This window comes from Narcine bancroftii, chromosome 6, assembly GCF_036971445.1.
Source record: "Narcine bancroftii isolate sNarBan1 chromosome 6, sNarBan1.hap1, whole genome shotgun sequence".
NCBI lineage: Eukaryota > Metazoa > Chordata > Chondrichthyes > Torpediniformes > Narcinidae > Narcine > Narcine bancroftii.
In genome coordinates, this window is record NC_091474.1 from 206,734,172 (window position 1) to 206,754,144 (window position 19,973).

The 19,973-nt window shown below is 39.0% G+C and overlaps 1 protein-coding gene across 1 annotated transcript in view; it reads left to right on the plus strand.

Moving 5' to 3' along the window:
• Positions 1 to 19,973, plus strand: part of mdn1 (midasin AAA ATPase 1) — a 228,121-nt gene that overhangs the window by 158,131 nt on the left and 50,017 nt on the right. Inside the window, exons 74-86 of the mRNA XM_069887323.1 lie at positions 2,159 to 2,318; positions 3,369 to 3,515; positions 8,239 to 8,365; positions 8,980 to 9,085; positions 9,736 to 9,851; positions 10,052 to 10,537; positions 12,639 to 12,853; positions 12,953 to 13,078; positions 13,643 to 13,821; positions 15,980 to 16,141; positions 16,639 to 16,776; positions 17,931 to 18,069; positions 18,992 to 19,173. Coding sequence (XP_069743424.1) covers positions 2,159 to 2,318; positions 3,369 to 3,515; positions 8,239 to 8,365; positions 8,980 to 9,085; positions 9,736 to 9,851; positions 10,052 to 10,537; positions 12,639 to 12,853; positions 12,953 to 13,078; positions 13,643 to 13,821; positions 15,980 to 16,141; positions 16,639 to 16,776; positions 17,931 to 18,069; positions 18,992 to 19,173 — 2,283 coding nt within the window. The remainder of the gene's footprint in view (positions 1 to 2,158; positions 2,319 to 3,368; positions 3,516 to 8,238; positions 8,366 to 8,979; positions 9,086 to 9,735; positions 9,852 to 10,051; positions 10,538 to 12,638; positions 12,854 to 12,952; positions 13,079 to 13,642; positions 13,822 to 15,979; positions 16,142 to 16,638; positions 16,777 to 17,930; positions 18,070 to 18,991; positions 19,174 to 19,973) is intronic.

Below are 19,973 nucleotides of genomic sequence, written 5' to 3' on the forward strand. Positions count from 1 at the left end.
GGATTACAGATCTTTTAAAAGTTATTTCTGGATTTAGGCAATGAATGGGAATAAGATGGGGGGGGGAAATAATTTAAAAAAAATTCTGATCACAAATGTTAAAAGCGCATCTTTGTTAGTCAACTGCTTACCATTCAGTTACAAACCCCTTCTTTTAATTTTTCTTTCTGTTGAAGTAAAGGGCAACAGTGCACGGGAATTGTGGATTACTGCTCATTTCTTTCGATTACTGTTCATATCTTTCGCTTACTGTTCATATCTTTCGATTACTGTTCATATCTTTCGATTACTGTTCATATCTTTCGATTACTGTTCATATCTTTCAATTACTGCTCATATCTTTCGATTACTGTTCATATCTTTCGATTACTGTTCATATCTTTCGATCACTGTTCATATCTTTCGATCACTGTTCATATCTTTCGATCACTGTTCATACCTTTCGATCACTGCTCATACCTCTCGATCACTGCTCATACCTCTCGATCACTGCTCATACCTCTCGATCACTGCTCATACCTCTCGATCACTGCTCATACCTCTCGATCACTGCTCATACCTCTCGATCACTGCTCATACCTCTCGATCACTGCTCATACCTCTCGATCACTGCTCATACCTCTCGATCACTGCTCATACCTCTCGATCACTGCTCATACCTCTCGATCACTGCTCATACCTCTCGATCACTGCTCATACCTCTCGATCACTGCTCATACCTCTCGATCACTGCTCATACCTCTCGATCACTGCTCATACCTCTCGATCACTGCTCATACCTCTCGATCACTGCTCATACCTCTCGATCACTGCTCATACCTCTCGATCACTGCTCATACCTCTCGATCACTGCTCATACCTCTCGATCACTGCTCATACCTCTCGATCACTGCTCATACCTCTCGATCACTGCTCATACCTCTCGATCACTGCTCATACCTCTCGATCACTGCTCATACCTCTCGATCACTGCTCATACCTCTCGATCACTGCTCATACCTCTCGATCACTGCTCATACCTCTCGATCACTGCTCATACCTCTCGATCACTGCTCATACCTCTCGATCACTGCTCATACCTCTCGATCACTGCTCATACCTCTCGATCACTGCTCATACCTCTCGATCACTGCTCATACCTCTCGATCACTGCTCATACCTCTCGATCACTGCTCATACCTCTCGATCACTGCTCATACCTCTCGATCACTGCTCATACCTCTCGATCACTGCTCATACCTCTCGATCACTGCTCATACCTCTCGATCACTGCTCATACCTCTCGATCACTGCTCATACCTCTCGATCACTGCTCATACCTCTCGATCACTGCTCATACCTCTCGTCATGATTTTAACAATTGCATGACATCAGATGCAAGTTTACAGATAAAGCCTCACTAATATGCCTGATACTAACAAAGATAAATACTCTTACCAGGCAGGGATAGGGAGACATTTTGGGAGAGTTGCCCCAGCTGCGAGCAGCATCGACTAGCTCTTTATCCTGATGTCCCATTCAGGCCCTCGGCGCAGCCCAACTTGCCTCCACGCAAGTCCTGGTCAGGCCCTCGGCGCAGCCCGACTCACCTCCACGCAAGTGTCCCAGTCAGGCCCTAGGCGCATCTTTTCCATGCTGATGACCCGACTCTCCTCCACGGAAGTGGCGACGGTGTAAAGAATGTGCGCATCTTGATGGGCATTGCTAGTTGAGCAGGGCAAACCTGTGCTTGTCCCAACGAAGTCTCAGTGATCCCTCATGGGGTCCATCCGCCAGTCTTATTCTATTTATTTTATTTCCTTTCTTTTTGCTGGTTGTTTGAGTTGAGTTTCCTGATTGCTGGATAATGGGGATTTCACTGTACAAAGATGGTGTCACTTTCATCAAAATGTTATTTAAACATAAGTAACAAAGTTGATGAATCTTGTTTCCATTTAAAAAAAAATCTCTACACGAGCAGGAATATTTACTGTGACAAGAAAACTTGGATTTCAAATGCTCAATTGTCAGCTTGCCATGGAAACCTTGAAAGAAATGTAATGTAATTGATGTTTTGCTGAAAGCAGAGAGAATATCTGTTCATTTGTTCTTTAGGTCATGATTGTTGAACGTGGTTGCAAACTTTCTTGATTTCTAATGCTGTCTTGTGATGTTTCAGGCAATATTTCCTGACTTGGGAAAGGGCATTCTCTGTCAGGATACAAACTCTCTTCAGTCCCGCTTGCCAGGGCTGTGTACAAGAATGAGGAAATTTTGCTTGAAGCTGATGATGAAAAATACCCTTCCAAGATTGGTGGAAAGTCTGGATCAATTTACAGGTATCAAAAGATGGAAACAAAACATTCTCAGCCCTTGAAATTAGCAGGAACTCATCAGCTATAATATGAACATAGTTCTAAATAGAAATAGCCAATAACTTGTGTTAACTATGGAAACTTGGTTTCTGCACCAAGGTTGAATTGGTCAAAATGTTAAAGAATAAATTAATCAAGTAATTTGTGAGAATAATTATTCAAAGAGGCTCACTGGGGTTAAAATTTCTTGAGCAGCAAGTGGTGAAAAGATGTGAATAAATGTTTTGGGGGATGTTGGGATTAGATTTGGGAAAGGTATCCCTACTAAAGAGGATCATGAACTTCAGGATCCCTTCTGTGTATTTGGACATTTCCTGAATTGCCTGTTCAAGTTAATTACTTCATCTGATTTAGGATAATTTGCTTACAAATCACTGAAGGATTTTTTATTTCCACTATGTTAAATCATCTTTATCAATGTGGAACTTGCCACAAGAGGCTAGTTGAGTGGAGTGCAGCTGGGCAAACTGATGAGGAATAGAGGATAACGTTGAAAAATTTAGATGGGGAAAGACAAGATGAGGCAGAAATTATGGCATTTGATTGGGCATGATGCACCATTTCTATGTCATACAACAGGTTTATTGTTGGGCTGGGAAATAAAATACTGCAGAAGCTGAAATTCTGACAAAATGAGATGTGCAGATTCAACATTAGGCAATTTTGTGAAGAAAAATTTAAGGTTCCTATTTTCATTTTAGATGGGTGATTGCAAAAAAAGACATTCGTGGACTAAAGTAGTTTCCCACCCTTTCTCTTGATGCTGCTGAAGGATGTGTTATTTCCTTTATTAAAATCTTAACATTTAAAGGTTACTTGTATCCAATTGTACTCATTTTTTGATGGTTTATATGATTACTTTTTGTACACTGTAAATCTGGCATGATCAAGCACTATTAGGTGTCATGAATAGATGTATTTCAGTGGAGGAAATAGAGTAGTCACCAAAGATGGTCCGTTAAATTCCCAATATAAACTAAACTGAAAGAAAACAAATCCTTCTTGCACTTTTAGGAAACCTTATCACTAGTGTACAAGATCTCCAAGCTCTTGTGGTTGATCAGAATGCTGACAAGGATATACAGAAATCAGAAGTCAAAAATATCTTGATGCAGAAGCAAAGAGCATTGGCTGACCTCTTCAAACATCTTGCCGAGATTGGTGAGTGGAATTTGCTATTATCAAAGGAAAAAAAGTTTTGTATGAATTTTCCACCCAGCAGACTGTATTTTGCTGTAATTTTACATTCATTTGTTCTATCCTGAGTCAATAAACCTCGTAGCTTCCCATGCCAGTACTTATAAAACTGTGGCTTTAAAATATAACTGAAATGAAGGGTGCAACATCAATATTTTCAGAGAACATAACAGCAGAATATGAGTCTAGAATTTCCTGGAGCAGCAAGATGCCCTTAGTTTGAGTAGTTACTCTGACAAATGCTTCTTAACAGATCCACGAGCATTTGAAGATGATTAAAAAATAAACTAGTTTTTAAAATTATTGCAAAATGCATTGGTTGGTAAGGGATGAGATTGCTAGGCCCTCTAGCTGACATTTTTGCTGCTGACATTGAGGACTGATGGGTTTATTCTCTGTGGTTCACTGGCCTCCTTTGAGGTACCAGATAACCAGAGGATGCAGATGTCCCCCTTTTCGTGAAAGGCAGGTGGGGAAAGTCTGGCAATTACAAACTAACAAAAGTGGGAGTTGGGGTGAAAAGTTGAGGAACAGGATTAACGAATATTTGGAAGGGCAGAGGTAGACAGCAGTGCCTTATCAAGACCAGAGCCTGTCTGACAAATTTGTGATATATTTTTTTGATAAGGTAGTAGTGCATTGATGGCAATGCAGTGGATGTGACTTGAGTGAACCTTTAGTAAGGCCTTTGACAGAGTACCATGAGGAAGAATGGACCCAGAGCACGTCATTTGTCAGGAAGGTGCAGCAGTGCCTATGCATCCTAAGGAGGTTGAGGTGGATAAGGCGACCAGCCCCATCTTTACAACATTTTACAGGAGCACATTTGAGAGAGTCTTGTCTGACTGCATCATTGTCCAGTAGCAGCAAAACATCAGACAGAATTCGATACAGGGGACATTAAAATGACTGAGAAGATGTTGGAGTCTTTCTTTCCTCGACTGATGACATTCACTGGAAGCGTTACTTAAATAGGGCTGAAAAATTCATTGAGAATCCCTACCATCTAACAGGCAGTACTGTATTTTCATGCATATAATGCACTCAAAATCATAAATTGTGTTAAAATATTTTTGTATAACATGCACTTGCATATAACACGCGTGTGCAGTATTTTAAATTCCGACTGGCAAAAGCAATTTGCGTTTTAATTGGACATGAGACAAAGCACAAACCAGTATCTGCCACAGTTACTCTCCCTTGATAAACAACCAATCAACTTCCCCCGGAGGAGTCCATCGCCCATTATATAGATGATATCCTGCTGCAACACATTAACAAGCTTTAGAGAGGATTGTTAATGAGTTTGAGTTGAGCGGGATTTTTAGTCTAATGTTGCCTCAAATCAGAGGTACTTGATGTGTTAATTTCCTCCCTCAGGAATGGGTCTGGGCAATTGATAGGGTGCAGTGCCCAAGCCAGAATGTCCTGTTTATAGGAATACCATGGCATTCAGTACAAAGAGATATTCCCAAAATCAAAATTTCCCTTGCCCACTATAAATTGTACCCATTCTTTCATTGTCACTATTATATTCTCATACTCACTATAATATTCCCACGCTTGCTATAAATTGCTGGTGCTTCTTTCCCATGGCCACTATTAATTGCGGGTATTCTTTCAATGCCGCTATATTCCCACACTCGGTAATATTCCTAGGCTCACTATAAGTTGCCAACATGCCTTTCCCATGGCTGCTATTGTGTGCGTTCTTTCAACATGTAAAAATATTGTATTATGCACACATGGATATAATGCGGGGAGAGGGTACTGGTTTGTAAAATATGCATATAACAAAAATATGGAATCTTTGATCTGCTACCATAAGGCAGGAACACACAAAAATCAGGGCTGACAATTCAGTAAAATGGTTCTTCCTGTAGGCTCTGAGATTGAACGGTTTCCTGTAACCTGTAAGTTATTTTTATTTTGTATTTTTATGTATGTATGAGTATTGCATGCGGTGTGAGAAATGTATTGTGTAGTGAGTGCTCAGTGGTTTGGGTAAATGCTGTATTGTCTGATTTGTATGTGATAATAAACTTGAAAAGGTTAGCACCCAGGTCAAGTTCGCAAATTGAAGACCATGTACGATGGTAGAGGATTGTTTGTGGTTTGGAATTGTGTGATTATACAGTTCCACAGGGATCCTTTCTGGGATTGTATTATACATGAATGATTGTGATGTGGATGTCAAGGAATGATCAGTAAATAGGCAGGTGACACAAAGACTGGTGGAGATACTGATAATGTGACTGGTAGTCTTGGGTTAATGGCTGATATTACTGAAACTGCAGATGGAGTTTAATCGAAATAAATGTGAGGTGATGAATTTTAGAATGAGCTGATAATTGAGGAACACTTGAACCATTTGAGGTCTGGAGAAAGGCAGATGGAATCTGATGGAGGAGGGATCTGGTGAGTAAAATAGTTGGATGGAACTGGCTGAGGGATGAAAATGGATGATGGGGAGACCTGGAGTCAGGAGACAAAATAGGAGAACTGCAATGGATCAGAAAGAGGGGAATGTCGGAGGAAGGTTTACCTAAAGTTGGAAAATTGTCAACTATCCAGGGAGAGTAAGTGGCATTTGTGTCAAGTTTGTATTCCATTCACACAGCAATCTGTCCATCCTTTGTCTTTGTTCATGATCACATTATCACCTTCCTTATCAGATTTCAGGATTGTCACCCTCCAATAGCTGTCTGCCCTTCCCACCTTAAGCTCAGTCAACTTTTCTTCATAAGACAATTCAGGCAACATCTTGGTAAATCTCCTTTGCACTCAATTTAAAGCTTCCATATCCTTCCTATAATGAGGTTACCAGAACTGAACACAATACTCTGGGTGGTCTAATCAGAGTTTTTATAGGGCTGCAAAACTTGTGGCTATTGAACTCAATAGGCCACTCTATTAACTTGCGCAGCAACCTTGTGGGATTAAAGGACATGGATCCTCAGATCCCTCTGTTCCTTCACACTACTAATAATCTTGCCATTAACCGTTGGACAATCGAACCTGAAGGTATTAACCTAAGTGCGTCACTTTTCACTTTTCCAAATTAAACTCCATCAGCCATTTCTCTATCCAACCCTGCATTCTCTCTGAATCCTATTGTAACCTACAACAACCTTCTACACTAACCACATCACCTCCAACCCTTGTCATCTGCAAACTTACTTTCTTACCCTTCCACTTTGTCCAAGTATCATAAAGAGCAGGGGTCCAGAACAGACCCCTGTGGAACACCACTATTCACTGGCCTCCAGTCAAAATGCACTCCATCTACTACCAGCCTTTGCCTTCTGTAGGCAAGCCAATTGTGAATCCACGCAGCTATTTTCATGGATCCCATGGATCATGACTTCTTTAGTGAGCCCACTATGGGGAGTATTGTCAAACAACTGACTAAATGAATAATACCATATCCACTCCCCTACCTTCATCAATTTTCTTTTGTCAATTCCTCAAAAAGCTCTTAAGCTCATGAGGCACAACCTGGCCCTCATGAAGCCATGCTGACTCTCCCTAATAAGACCACACTTCTCCAAATTCTTAAGTAAGAATCCTCTCCAATTGTTTGCCATTGGCGTATAATTCCCAGTATTTTCCCTTTTTTATCTTGAACGAGGGATCCACATTTGCCATTCTCTGATGCCTGTCTTATGGTAAACTAAGGTTATCCCATCCAGTTCTGATGACTTAACTATCTAAATGGCTTTAAGAAGCACCAACACTTCCTCTTTCTTAACCTCAACATGCTCAGCACATTGTCCAGTTCTATGCTGACTTAGTGTTCACCAAGGTCCACCTCCCTGGTGAACACTCATTAACAACTTCCCTTAGCTCTTCTTCCTCCAGGCACATGTTCCTCTACTAACACTGAGCAGGTCTACTGACACATTAACCATCCTCCTGTTCTTCACTATGCACAGAATGCCTTGAGATGTTCCTTAATCCTGTTTGTCAAGGCCGGGTACACCCTTCTTGCTCTTCTAAGTCCCTTCTTAAGTTTTTTCCTGGTTACCTTTATAATTCTGGTAAGCCCTTCCAGATTTTTGCTTCCTAAATCTTCTGTATGTTTCTTTCTTCCCCTTGACTCACTGTATGACCTCGCCTGTCAACATTGGTCCCTTTACCATATCGTCCTTTCCCTGTCTCAGTGGGACATAACTATCCAGAAGGGTTAACATTTCTGACTGTGCATTTCCCTGACAACATCTGTTCTTGATTTACTCATCATTCCTGCCTAATCCCATCATAATTAGTCCTTCCCCTATTAACGCTATCTCATTTTGTCTGCTCTTCTCCTTGTCTCAGTTATGCTAAAGATGTGGGAGTGGGTATTACATCATTAAAATGATTTCATGCTCAAAAGATATAGTTTTTAAAAATAGAACCATGGTCATTTCAAGACATTTTCCTCATCTACATGTTAAAATATTGTTCAGACGAATTAAAACATCCTGGTTTCCTACTGACATGGAAATCTTCACTACCATTTTGCTGCACTGTGCTCCATGTGTGGAGCCTGTCCAATAGTGGAGAATAGACACATGAGGAACAGAGATGTAAAATAACTTTCTTTCCAGCACCCCCCCCCCAGCCCCAGATGATTATAATGTAAAGTTGAGGTTAAGATTTTGTTGCAGTATATTTAATGTTGTCTACATTTTTATAAAAACAGGTCTGTCTTACCGAAAAGGATTGGCTTGGTCTCAAGCGAAGGATCTTCAGGACATGCTTTGTCTACACCCACTTGATGTGAAAACAGCAATAAACACAGTTGAGATCACTGATGAGTTGGATAACATGTATGTTGCCTATTGATTCTGGGAAAGTTCACTTGACAAATTAGTTCATTACATATAACCAGTCCAAAATAACAATGCTTAATTGCAGGATGGGGGGTAACTATCAATGTACACTAAACACACAATGCTGGAGAAACTTGGGTCAAACAGTGTACATGAAAGAGTAGAGATAAATGATCAACATCTCAGGCTTGAGCCCTTCATCAATGCATCTTTGCTCTATAAAGTAAACTTTGGTCTGCTGAGTTTTTCCAGCATTGTTTTTACTGCAACCACTGTGTCTGTGGACTACCAATGTGCAGTGTCGTACATTGATTGGAGTACGTCAAATGGCCATTCTGCTGCTCTATTGTCATTGAGAGGATGTTCATCAATCTGGGAGTGAGTGGAGATGGATGTATGGGATGGATTGTGTTATTTGTGCACCTCACTGTCGGCAGGTAAAGGATTTCTTCAAGGCCCCTTTGATGCATTTTTCTTTTTGTTCTTGTATTTATGTCACATGCACCTTCTAATTTCACCCTCCCCCCCCCACACACACAAAATTAAAACAAACATTCAAAGGTTTGATTTTTTTCGTGTTTAACTTGCCTTGATGTTTGTTAACATTATAGGCTGCTGCAAGAAATCTCTGCTGCTTGGGGTAGTTGTCAGAAGTATTTTTACCAGTCCCTTGCACGGCGAGTCGCTCTCCAGACAGCGTTGCGTACTCCTGCAAAGGTAATAATGATCCTTATGCATCTATGATCATGAATCTATAATTTCAACATGGTTGTCATTGGGTTATGGGTGAGAAGGAAGTTGGGATGGGGTTTGATGATATGAGAAGAAAGGTTCTAGTAATTGTATTGAGATACCATTGTGGTAGATCATACTGGCCAGAATATGAACACGGTTATTTTATTGGCATAGTTTGTTAAACAGCACGAGTAATACTACATTCTAATATTTGTAGAGTATGATAGTTTGTATCTATAAAATGCAAATTTATGGCAGTTAACTCTCAGTGCTTTTTGGCTAATAGACCAGAGGTTATGAATTCAATGTGATTAGTGTTCCAATAATAATAACTGATGGATAGAATTTGATTTGGATAAAAGTGTTAAAGATTTAAAGTTATGGAGTAAATAAGCTGCCACTTTGACATTTGGGTACCTGGGTTAACTGATTGGTAAGGGATTAGATTCTTCTTGCTGCAGCTTTGAGTGGAAAAACAAGATAAAAATTTTAAGAAGGCAGGGCTGATCATCTTGGATGTGGAATAAGCTTAATTATTTAGGCTTGCTCCGTATTACATCCAGTTGGATTATGTTGTCTTTTTGGCAAGCTTTTTCTCGTTCTGATGTTTGTATTCTGCTTTGGATTCAAAGGAAATTGGCCTGGGTGCAATTGAACGTTGTAATGGATTTACTGCTCATCTATTGAAATTGCTGATCAAACAAAGGCAGCGACTAACTGGACTAACTGAACAGTGGGTCAGCTTGAGGTATGGAATGTGGCCACTTTCTGAACTGAGACATGAAATGGTATATTTTTATTTTTGTAAATAAGCAACAAATTTCCTCTTGGGTATTTATATAGTCTTGATAGTTACTTAAATGAAGTAAGAATATTGTACAGATAAATCTTGTACTAGTGTTCAAATATGTTTCCATCTTGTACTAAACCTTTCTTTATTCATTCTAGACATTTGATTAAAGGTATACAGGAAATTCAGACAAGGTTGGCAGGACTCGAGGATCACGATGTGGCGCTTCCACCTCAGAATGATGTCAAGCATTGGATGGACCAACTTCGCGCTCTCTTCGTGAAACTCGTGATAACATTGGAGCAAATTTTGTGGTTTCTGCAGTGTTGTCCAAAAGACAAGAGAGGCGAAGCACATCAGGACAAGTCCATCAATACTCAAAAAATTGATTGCTGCAAAGGAAATTCAGAAAGTGATAACATGACAGCAACATCTCAACCTGATCTCTTAGTCCAAATGTGTCTCACATTCACAACGCCCTTAGTCGCAGATTATTTGCCTGATGCTTGTAGAATGCGGCATGGCGATGCAGCATGGAAACAAATGACTCATCAGATTGCAAACATGCTGAAAGATGTTAAGGGAGCAAAGGCAGAAATGGATAAAATGAGCCATCAAACTAGCAAAACTTTGCTGTATTCATGGTAAATCTTGCTTTCTCACCATAATATCAATAATAATAGTACTCTATTTTGGATAATTGTGGAATATGTAACAGTACCAGCTCAGAAACAGGCCTCTTAGCCCACATGTCTGTGCCAAGCATGGTGTCCAAATCAAATTAAAGCTCTGCAGCTTTCAAGTGATAAGTCCGTTCCCTTCATATCTGTAGGTCTTTTGAGAAGACACTGAAATGCTACTATTGTATCTGCTTCCACCACTACTCCTGGCAGCTTGGTCCAGGCCCCTACCTTTTTTAAAAAAAATAAAATAAATATATATTGCCCCACACTGCTCCTCAAACTTCTCCCTCTTAATTTTAAACACCTGTCCTCTAAAGTGTGCTGCTTTAACACTGGGAGAAAGATTCTGACTGTCCACCCTATCAATACCTCTCACAATTTTATAAATTTCTATCAGATCTCCCCTCAGCTTCCAACATGCCTAAGGAAACGATCCAAAATTTATCCATCCTTGTAGTACATGCCCTCTAATCTAGGCACTATCCTGTTAAATTTCTTCTCTACCCTTTCCAAAACTTTAACACCCTTCCTCTATGGGGTGACCAGAATTCCACGCAGTATTCTATGTGTAGCCTATCCAACGTTTCAGATTGCTGCAACGTGAATTCCTGGCTCTTGTTCTCGCTGTACCACCCAATGAAGGTAAGCATAACTCGTGTCTCATTTACCACCTTATCCACTACTGGCCACTTTCAAGGAGCTATGGACCAAAAGTGAAACACCTTAAACTTGTCTGGATTAAACTCCATCTAACATCTGTATCCTTTGATAGCCTTCTGCGCTATCCACAACTCCACCAAACGCAGACTCATCTGCACTTAATTTTTCATCCAAGTCTTCAATAGTTATGACAAATAACAGGATTCCCAAAATAAATCCCTGTTGAATACCATAGGTTATGGACCTTCCACCAGTACTTTTTAACCTTCTGTGGACTAGCTAATTCTATATCCAAACTATCAATTCGCCATGGAATTTATGCAGATGTACCTTCTGGATCATCCTACCACAAGGGACCCATCAAATGCCTTACTAAAGTCCATGTCGGTAACATCCACTGCCCTATCCTTGTTAACCATCTTTGTTACCTCTTCGAAAAGACTAACCAATTGATAAAGTATAGCCTGCCTTTTTTTTTTTGAATATTGTAGTTTTCATAGATGCATACCCAAAGTCTGTATTTGTCCCAATCCCCCCATCCACCACAGCAAATACATTCCAAAAACTTATTTTGGGGCACACGACCCCTATCAAGACCTATAATGAAAAGAAATCACAATGGCAGCGCCATTCAAAGAAAACACTAAAAAGTAAAGAAAGAAATTCAAAAGAAATAGAAAACTGGACCTTATAAAAGACATTGACTGGGCCAAATCTGACCATGACTTTCCAAATGTGCATACATCTTATCCACCAGTATCCTTTCCAGTTGTTTCCCTACCACTGATGAGGCTGAGTGGCCTACAATATCCTGGATTGTCCCTAGTTTTCTTTTTGATCAAAGGTATACCATTAGCCTTTCTATTATCTTCAAGGCCCCAACAATCTCCTTAATTGCCTCTTTCAGAAACCTGGGATATATCCTATCAGGCCCTGCGGCCTTATTGCATTAATGCTCCTCAAAAGACCCAGTACTACCCCATACTTAACACATAATCATGGAGGTATGTTTTTTTTAATTGCAAAATTTAAAAAAAATTTCCAGGGCAAAACCAACTTGTTTTGCTGAGATGCCAGTTAGGGACTGAATACTATGAAATAATATGAATTGTGCAAACCGAAGGGCCTTGCCTGTAGCTCCTGCTTTGAATATTGTGAAGGAAAATCATGCAGTCAGTAGAGGGTGAGGAGCAATGTTTTCCTGCCTCTGCAGGGTTTGGATGTTCAATTCAGAACATGTTTGGACCTGGACTTTATCGCTCAGAGATAAATCACAAATATTTTGAGGAAGTTTGTAACTTACAATATGGATGGAAGGGGAGGAAAAATTTTTCAGAATTCTGGTTCATTTAAACCATTAGTACTGAGTGGAAACAATGTGATTTTTTTTTTGTTTTGGCAGGACATGTTTTGAAGCTTGTTCATCAGGCATTGGTTGCCTACGTAGGATCATAATTCAATTGCAAGATGTGCAGGCTGCTTTTACAGTTGTTGATTCAAAACACTATTGCTGTCCAGCATTATTCAAGAGTCTGGAATACATCAAGGAGGAAGCCAATTGTGCAGTGACTGAATTTACAACATGGGAAAAAGAACTCCAGAATCTAACTTTTCATGGTAAGAATGAAATGTGTGCATAAGTGAAACATCTGTTTACATCAAATTTAATCTGCTATGGTTCACATTATGACTTGTTGTATGTTCTTTAAATTCAAGATTCTAGCATGGATTCAGCGATGGATTTCTCTCTGCTAGTGGAGCCAGTTATTAACACAGTGCTTTGCGCTGTGCAGGCCATAGTGAAAGGGCAGAAGGAAGAAACGGAACAAGAGCAAATCACTGGTAGTATTTTGTCTTTTAGCATTGCTACTTTTAGATTTGTGAATGTTAGTAGAAGATGAGAGAAAGTAAGATGCAATATAACGTGAATTATGACTTCACCTGTCACCACCTAAGCTTTGAATCTTCAGTTCCTCACTGTATTATGGAATGCTCAAAAGGCGATGTAGCCTTTTTCGAAAGGCATCCTGGAGCCAACAGAGTTTGGTATTATTCTATGCAATACACAAGCGCTGGAGAAACTTAACTGGTCACGCAGCATCTGCAGGAAGTCTAGTTCAAACCAACGTTTTTGGACATCAAGGTTTCTGCAAACTTCCTGTTAAGAGTTTCTACAATCCCAGCATCTGCAGGCTTTCCTGTTTAACTAGGTATAATTTACAACAGTTGAGCCTATAGGCCATACAGGTTCACTTTGTTTTGTACACTGGCTATATCTTAAGAATATATATCGAGTTCATTCTACATAATTTGTTTAGTTACATCCATGTTGTGGTATACTTGCTTAAAATGCATTGCAACCTGTTACCAGTCACTGCATGTTAATGACATTTTAATGGACTGTAGGCAATGAAGATGAGGTGAAAGCGTACTCTGTTCAGTCTGGATATTTAAATGAATTTTTGGAGCATCAATTGGCGAATGACATCTCTTCCTTAAACCTGAAGAAAGTCACTGCTGTGGTTTATGACCTTCTGAAAAAGCTGATAGATTATCGTCAGGAGTGCAGAGTGGAAGAATACCAGGTCAGTTGCTTAGCTGCCCATACCAGATACAAGCTAAAGTAAACAACTTTTTGGATTATTTTTGTTGAAAAAGTCTTAATTATGTGTAATCAGTTAAATAAATTATTTTTGCCAATCAGATTAATGGTCGTGGAATCGTAAAGGATAGAAATAGTTCCTCTCAGCCCACTTGTGTCCATACCAGCCATCAAATAATTATAAACATATAATATAACCATATATAACAATTAGAGCATGGAAACAGACCAATTTGGCCCTTCTAGTCCGCACTGATCCAAGTACCCTCCTCTAATCCCACTTTACCGGCACTCTGCCCATATCCCTCCATCCCCCTCCCATCCATATACTTATCCAGCTCTTTCTTAAATGACAAAATTGACCGTGCCTCCACCACCTTTCCCGGAGGCCCATTCCACACAGTAACCACACTCTGAGTAAAGAAGTTCCCGCTCATGTTAATCCTAAACCTTTGCCTGTCAACTCTCAACCCATGACCTCTTGTATCCATCTCTCCTACTCTCAATGGGAAAAGCCTTTCCACATCAATTCTATCTATCCCTCTCATTATCTTAAACACCTCTATAAAATCCCCTCTCAGCCTTCTACATTCCAAGGAATAAAGACCTAATTTGCTCAATCTTTCCTTGTATTCCAGATGCTGAAACCCAGGCAACATTTTTGTAAATTTTCTCTGCACTCTCTCTATCTTGTTAGTATCCTTCCTATAAATTGGTGACCAGAACTGCACACAGTACTCTAAATTTGGCCTCACCAATGCCTTGTACAGTTTCATCATTACTTCCCAACTCCTATATTCTATGCACTGATTTATATAGGCAAGCATACTAAAGGCCTTCTTCACCACCCTATCCACATGCGCTCCTACCTTCAGGGAAAAATGCACCTAGATTCCTAGATCTTTCTGCTCCACCGCATTCTTCAATGCCCTCCCATTTACCACATATGTCTTGCTTTGATTATTCTTTCCAAATTGAAGCACCTCACACTTATCAGCATTAAATTCCATCTTCCATCTTTCTGCCCACTCCTCTAAGCAGTTTAAATCTCTCTGCAATCTTTGAAAAGCCTCATCATCCACAATTCCCCCTAGTTTAGTATTATTTGCATATTAACTAATCCAATTTACCACCCCATCCTCCAGATCATTAATATATATATGACAAACAGCAACGGTCCCAATACCGAACCCTGAGGTACACCGCTTGTCACTGGCCTCCATCCTGACAAACAATTATTTACTACTACTCCCTGGCACCTTCCTTCCAGCCACTGTTGAATTCATTTGACTATCTCCAAATTAATACCCAGGGACTTAGCCTTCCTAACTAACCTCCCAAGCAGAACCTTATCGAAGGCCTTACTGAAGTCCATAATTAAATATACCAATCCAGATTAGCAGTGTTGGCCCATAGACTTCTAATGCAATGGAGTTTCAAGTGTTCAACTTCAGAATACCTGACTCCTCCCAACCTCTTATGTCGATTTCAACCACTGGCTGAAAACCAATTTTCCCCCCCCCCCCAAAACCTTCCAAATATCTTGTGCGTCATCTCAACCTTTTGCCCTCTGATTGTGAACCCTTTTATCATCAAAGTGGAAAGGTTTTCCCCCACTATCAATCCTATTAATGACCTTGCATATCATTAGTTTTAAAACTGATTCTTAATTTCCATGGTCGAGATGCAACACTGAAACTTGAACCATTAATAATTTTATTATTTAACAAATAATTGTTATATATTCTTTAGTTGGGAATACTTTTCACTCTTGTCCTGAAGCAACAGGTGACTGGAAAATTTAATGCGTTTCCTGTAGAGGTTGTAGCTTCAGTTGACTAATTGATATGACTGTAACCAGCTCTGCTCAGAATTTCCATAGTCCATTTATCTGCAGTATATGTGGCAAGTTACTAGGACCAGAGAAAATCCCCTGCAAATTTGCCACCACCATGTAGAGCTGGGATTTCAAAAGTTTGCTCGTCTATTCCAATACAATAAAAATTTATAATGAGGTAGACCTATCTTTTTCATTTCCTGGAATAAGCATAACCATTATTTGGTTTATTTAGTAGTATTGTATTAGAGCCAAAATGTTGTGGAGTTGGAGCTAAGTTTCTTTTTAAAAATTTCTTCCTCAGGCATTCAATCAAAACTGTCGTAGCATTGTGCGATTTCTTCCCATGTTGACTTCCTATGCTGAACTTGTCCTGTACTACCTCACAGTTTGCATCATGACTCACAGGAGCACTGGAAAGTTACTGTCTATTTTGGCTAATTTATTTACAGACCTTGCTGTGCAGGTATATTGAAGCAGTTATGTTTCTTGTGCTTTTCCCTAAAAGGGATTTATACTTCTAAGTTGTTTTTAATTATTTCTATTTATTAAAAAAAGTGGCCGTCTCCGGCCTGTATCTGCTCTTTCCACATGAAATTAAAGTCATAAATATATATATACAAAATTTTTTTTTTTTTTTAAATCTTGTATTGGTCATGGGTCGGGGTTGGGGAGGAAATTGAAGTGGCATTTTGATTAATTTTTCTTCATCTTTTCAAAATGAAATTAGAATCTTTTAAAAATGCTTTTGATTTTCTTATAAGTTAGCCACAAACACTGAGGAATTTGTCTTTCTTGTTTTGTGGAGTTTGGTTTCATTGTAGCAAGGTTTCAAATTTGGTGGACCAGGTGAATTTTCAGTGTCGATGGGGGAGCAAGACTGTAATGTGTGTTTTTATGTGATGGTTTTTTGAGGTGATGTGAGGTGACGGTGTAATGATGAGAGACTTCTCTTATTGCCAGGGATTCTGCCTTCCCAAAGAATTAATGGAGGATGCAATGGGAGAAGGTTCGACCCAATTCCATGATAATGAGGGAGGTGGGATTGGAGAAGGTGAAGGGATGAAGGATGTTAGTGACAAGATAGAAAATGAAGACCAGGTACGTTTCCACAACCTTCGCATACTGCACATTTCAAAAAAGATCTGGTACAAATCTGATCTATACAATGGTTCTTTGCTTTAGTTGTTTCTGTTGCCACCAAGAAATATCCTTTTTTAAAAAATTGGTTAATCAATGGCATAAAAACTTAAGTTTGTTTTCTGTGCATTTAAAATTCCTGCACAGTATATTGTGCATAAGATTGAAGGTGTTTTATTCTATCAAATATTTCATTGTAATTAAACAGTAAATTTTAATTTATTGATATTCAGTGTGGCTTACCTTTTGTAATTAGAGGTTCTTGAGAGATCTGTTAAGATGGTAATAACGTGACTGCTGCATAATACAAAACATAACCTGACCGTTATTAATTTATCTTGACAAATTAGAAGTAGTGTATCAATGACTTGGGAAGGAGGAAACTACCTAGATTTTACATTTTTAATAACATCTAGTAACCTCTGCTGTAAAAACCTGTGTAGTAATACTGTGCTATATACCCAAGATTTAAATTTTTGGCTGTGATACATGTCTGACCAGAGTTCATGGTTTTAGTGAAGAGCTTGATATGAGAATTGCACTAGGATCCAATTCAGTGAATTGAAACTGTTGGGATGAAAGCAAAACTGAAGTGCAGTATTTGGATTTTGGATTAACTTGAAAACTATTCAAAGAAAGTAAAGTATTTTTATATTTACATTTTTTGTTGCCTGCATATCAGATGAAAGTACTATAGGATATCAAAAGGGATTGAAAATTGGACAATTTGAAATTGTAATAAATGAATGATTTCGGTCCTGAACACCACACTCTTAACCATGTAGTCTTGAGGTAGAGTGAAAATTTGAGGTTTATTTCAATTGCTCAGTGTACATGCAGAAGATCATTTATATTTCAATTCTAAATGTATTTCTCAGATGAAAAGAAACATCTGCTCCTTGAAGGAAAATTGTCTACATATCAACTTAATTCTATGGCCATTTGTTTTGCTTCTCACTTCTCGAACATCTGCTGCCTCCTTTCTCCAACATTCCTGCAATTTATCTTAATTTGAATCTGAATTTCCCTTCAAATAACATTTGAAAAGAATTTTGTTGAATTGGGTGACTGGTTTGGCATCTTCATTGAAATATTTGTGGTTTTCCTCTGTTCAGGTAGAAGATACTTTCTGCAAAGACCAAGGAAAGAAAGAAGACCCAGAAAATAAGCCAGATATTAAAGATGAAGAAAATGCCATAGAAATGTCTGAGGATTTTGAGGGGAAGTTGCATGATGGAGAACCCAAAGAACAAGGTTGGTTGTGAAGATATAATATGAGGAAAATTTGAACTCTTTAAAATTTCCAAAGAGAATAGAAAGATTGGTCAAAGAATCACATGTTAAGTATTGATTTGGTCCAGAAAGCTGGAGATTTATGAAAATTATTTGGGATGGAACTCAGAAACGTGAGTGCTAGGATCCACAAGCTCTGCTAGTGTCGCTTGCACAATGTTTGATAGTTCATCGTAAGTACCGAATAGCAACTTTCACACAGCTGCACTCAATTTTCTAGACATTTGTAGGTGATGGAATCTTAAAGTTATTACATTTTTTGTTACTTCTAGGTTTTCTATTTGAGGCTATTGAAATTGATCATAGAATTGTACAATCAGGATCTTGCAACAATTCACAGCTAATTGGAGTTGGACTCCAACGAGGAAGCAGTCTTGAGTACAATAGCACTTTATACCTAAGTAAACAAATATTCTGCTTGGTTTTTTTTTAAATGATGAATTCCCACTTGACCTATTTGTTTTAAATGGAGACACCTAGGAGACTGCTGGAATCTGAAGGGTTGAGCAGCATTAGTGGGAGGAAAAGAATGGTTGATGTGGAAGGGTTGATGTTTCTTCGGGACTGAGGAAGGTGCCTGATTGGCTAATTCCATGCGAGGCCTCCTGCCTCAGCCCTCCTACACTGTTCTCTTTACTGCTTCTGTTCTATCTTCCTTCAGTCCAGATGATAAGTTTTGGCTCAAAATGTTAATAATTCTTTTTCTCCCTCCACTGCTTGATTTGCTGAGTTCCTCTGGCAAACTGTTTGGTTTGCTTAAAATGGACTACATGCTCTGCCATCAAATTGGTAACAATATGATGTCGGTTAGTACTGTTTCTAAAGGAGTAGCAATGACCAGCAATGCAGTTGATATTTAAGCAGCTGAATTATTTTTCAACAGGAGAGAAGGATGATGATGAAAAATCAGATGGTGATGGTGATGAAGAAGAGCTTGATAAGCAGATGGGTGACCTGGGAGATGCTGAAGCTGACAAACTGGATGAAAGACTTTGGGGCGATGACGACAATGACATTGACAATACTAGTGATAAGGTTGAAGAAAGTGGACCTGGGATGGATGTGGTAAGATATCAAACATCTGTAAATCTGAGTGGAATCTATTTTTCACTTCAGTGTAAATTTACATTTGAATATTATTTTTTAAAACCATCAGATTTGAAATGAAAAATGATTCCCTCTTTGTATCAGAGGTTCACTGCATTCCTAATCCATTTAATGAACAGAAGCACCAAAGATTATTTTACTGTACATGATTTGGAAATCCACATTTTCAATTCAAATGAACATTAATTTTTTGTTTCTCAGACTACAAGCCTGGTTTTCTTGATTTATATTTGTTATAGGGGTTTTAGTATAGTTTTTTTTTAACTGAAATGTTCCTCATTTTGTCAGTAAAGCAATGGAAATATGTTATCAAGTCCCAGTATTACAACCTAGACCAGCAGCAATAGAAATTCACCATTTCTGGCTTAACTCTAAACTTAATCCCTGCGCAAATGTGTGTGTGTGTGTGTGTGTGTGTGTGTGTGTGTGTGTGTGTGTGTGTGTGTGTGTGGGGTAGATCCCAAACTATTTCAACTCGGGCACAGTTCTGAAGAGATGTTTCAAAGTTCAGTCTTAAACATCTTGTGTTGAAATTTAGAATCTTTAAATTGATGTTCAGAAGTAATTACACAGTTGAAAAACTGAGTCATCGGATGTCTCAAAACTCACAAATTCCTGTTGAGTTGCTTTCAGAGAAATGTTTCTTTCTCGGAATTATTTCTCAATTGCCTTCTCTTGTGTCGAGGTTTTGGAACATGATTTCTTCAATGCTTGCACAAACCCAAGCAAGGGTTAAAAGAAAAAAACACCAGAATAGT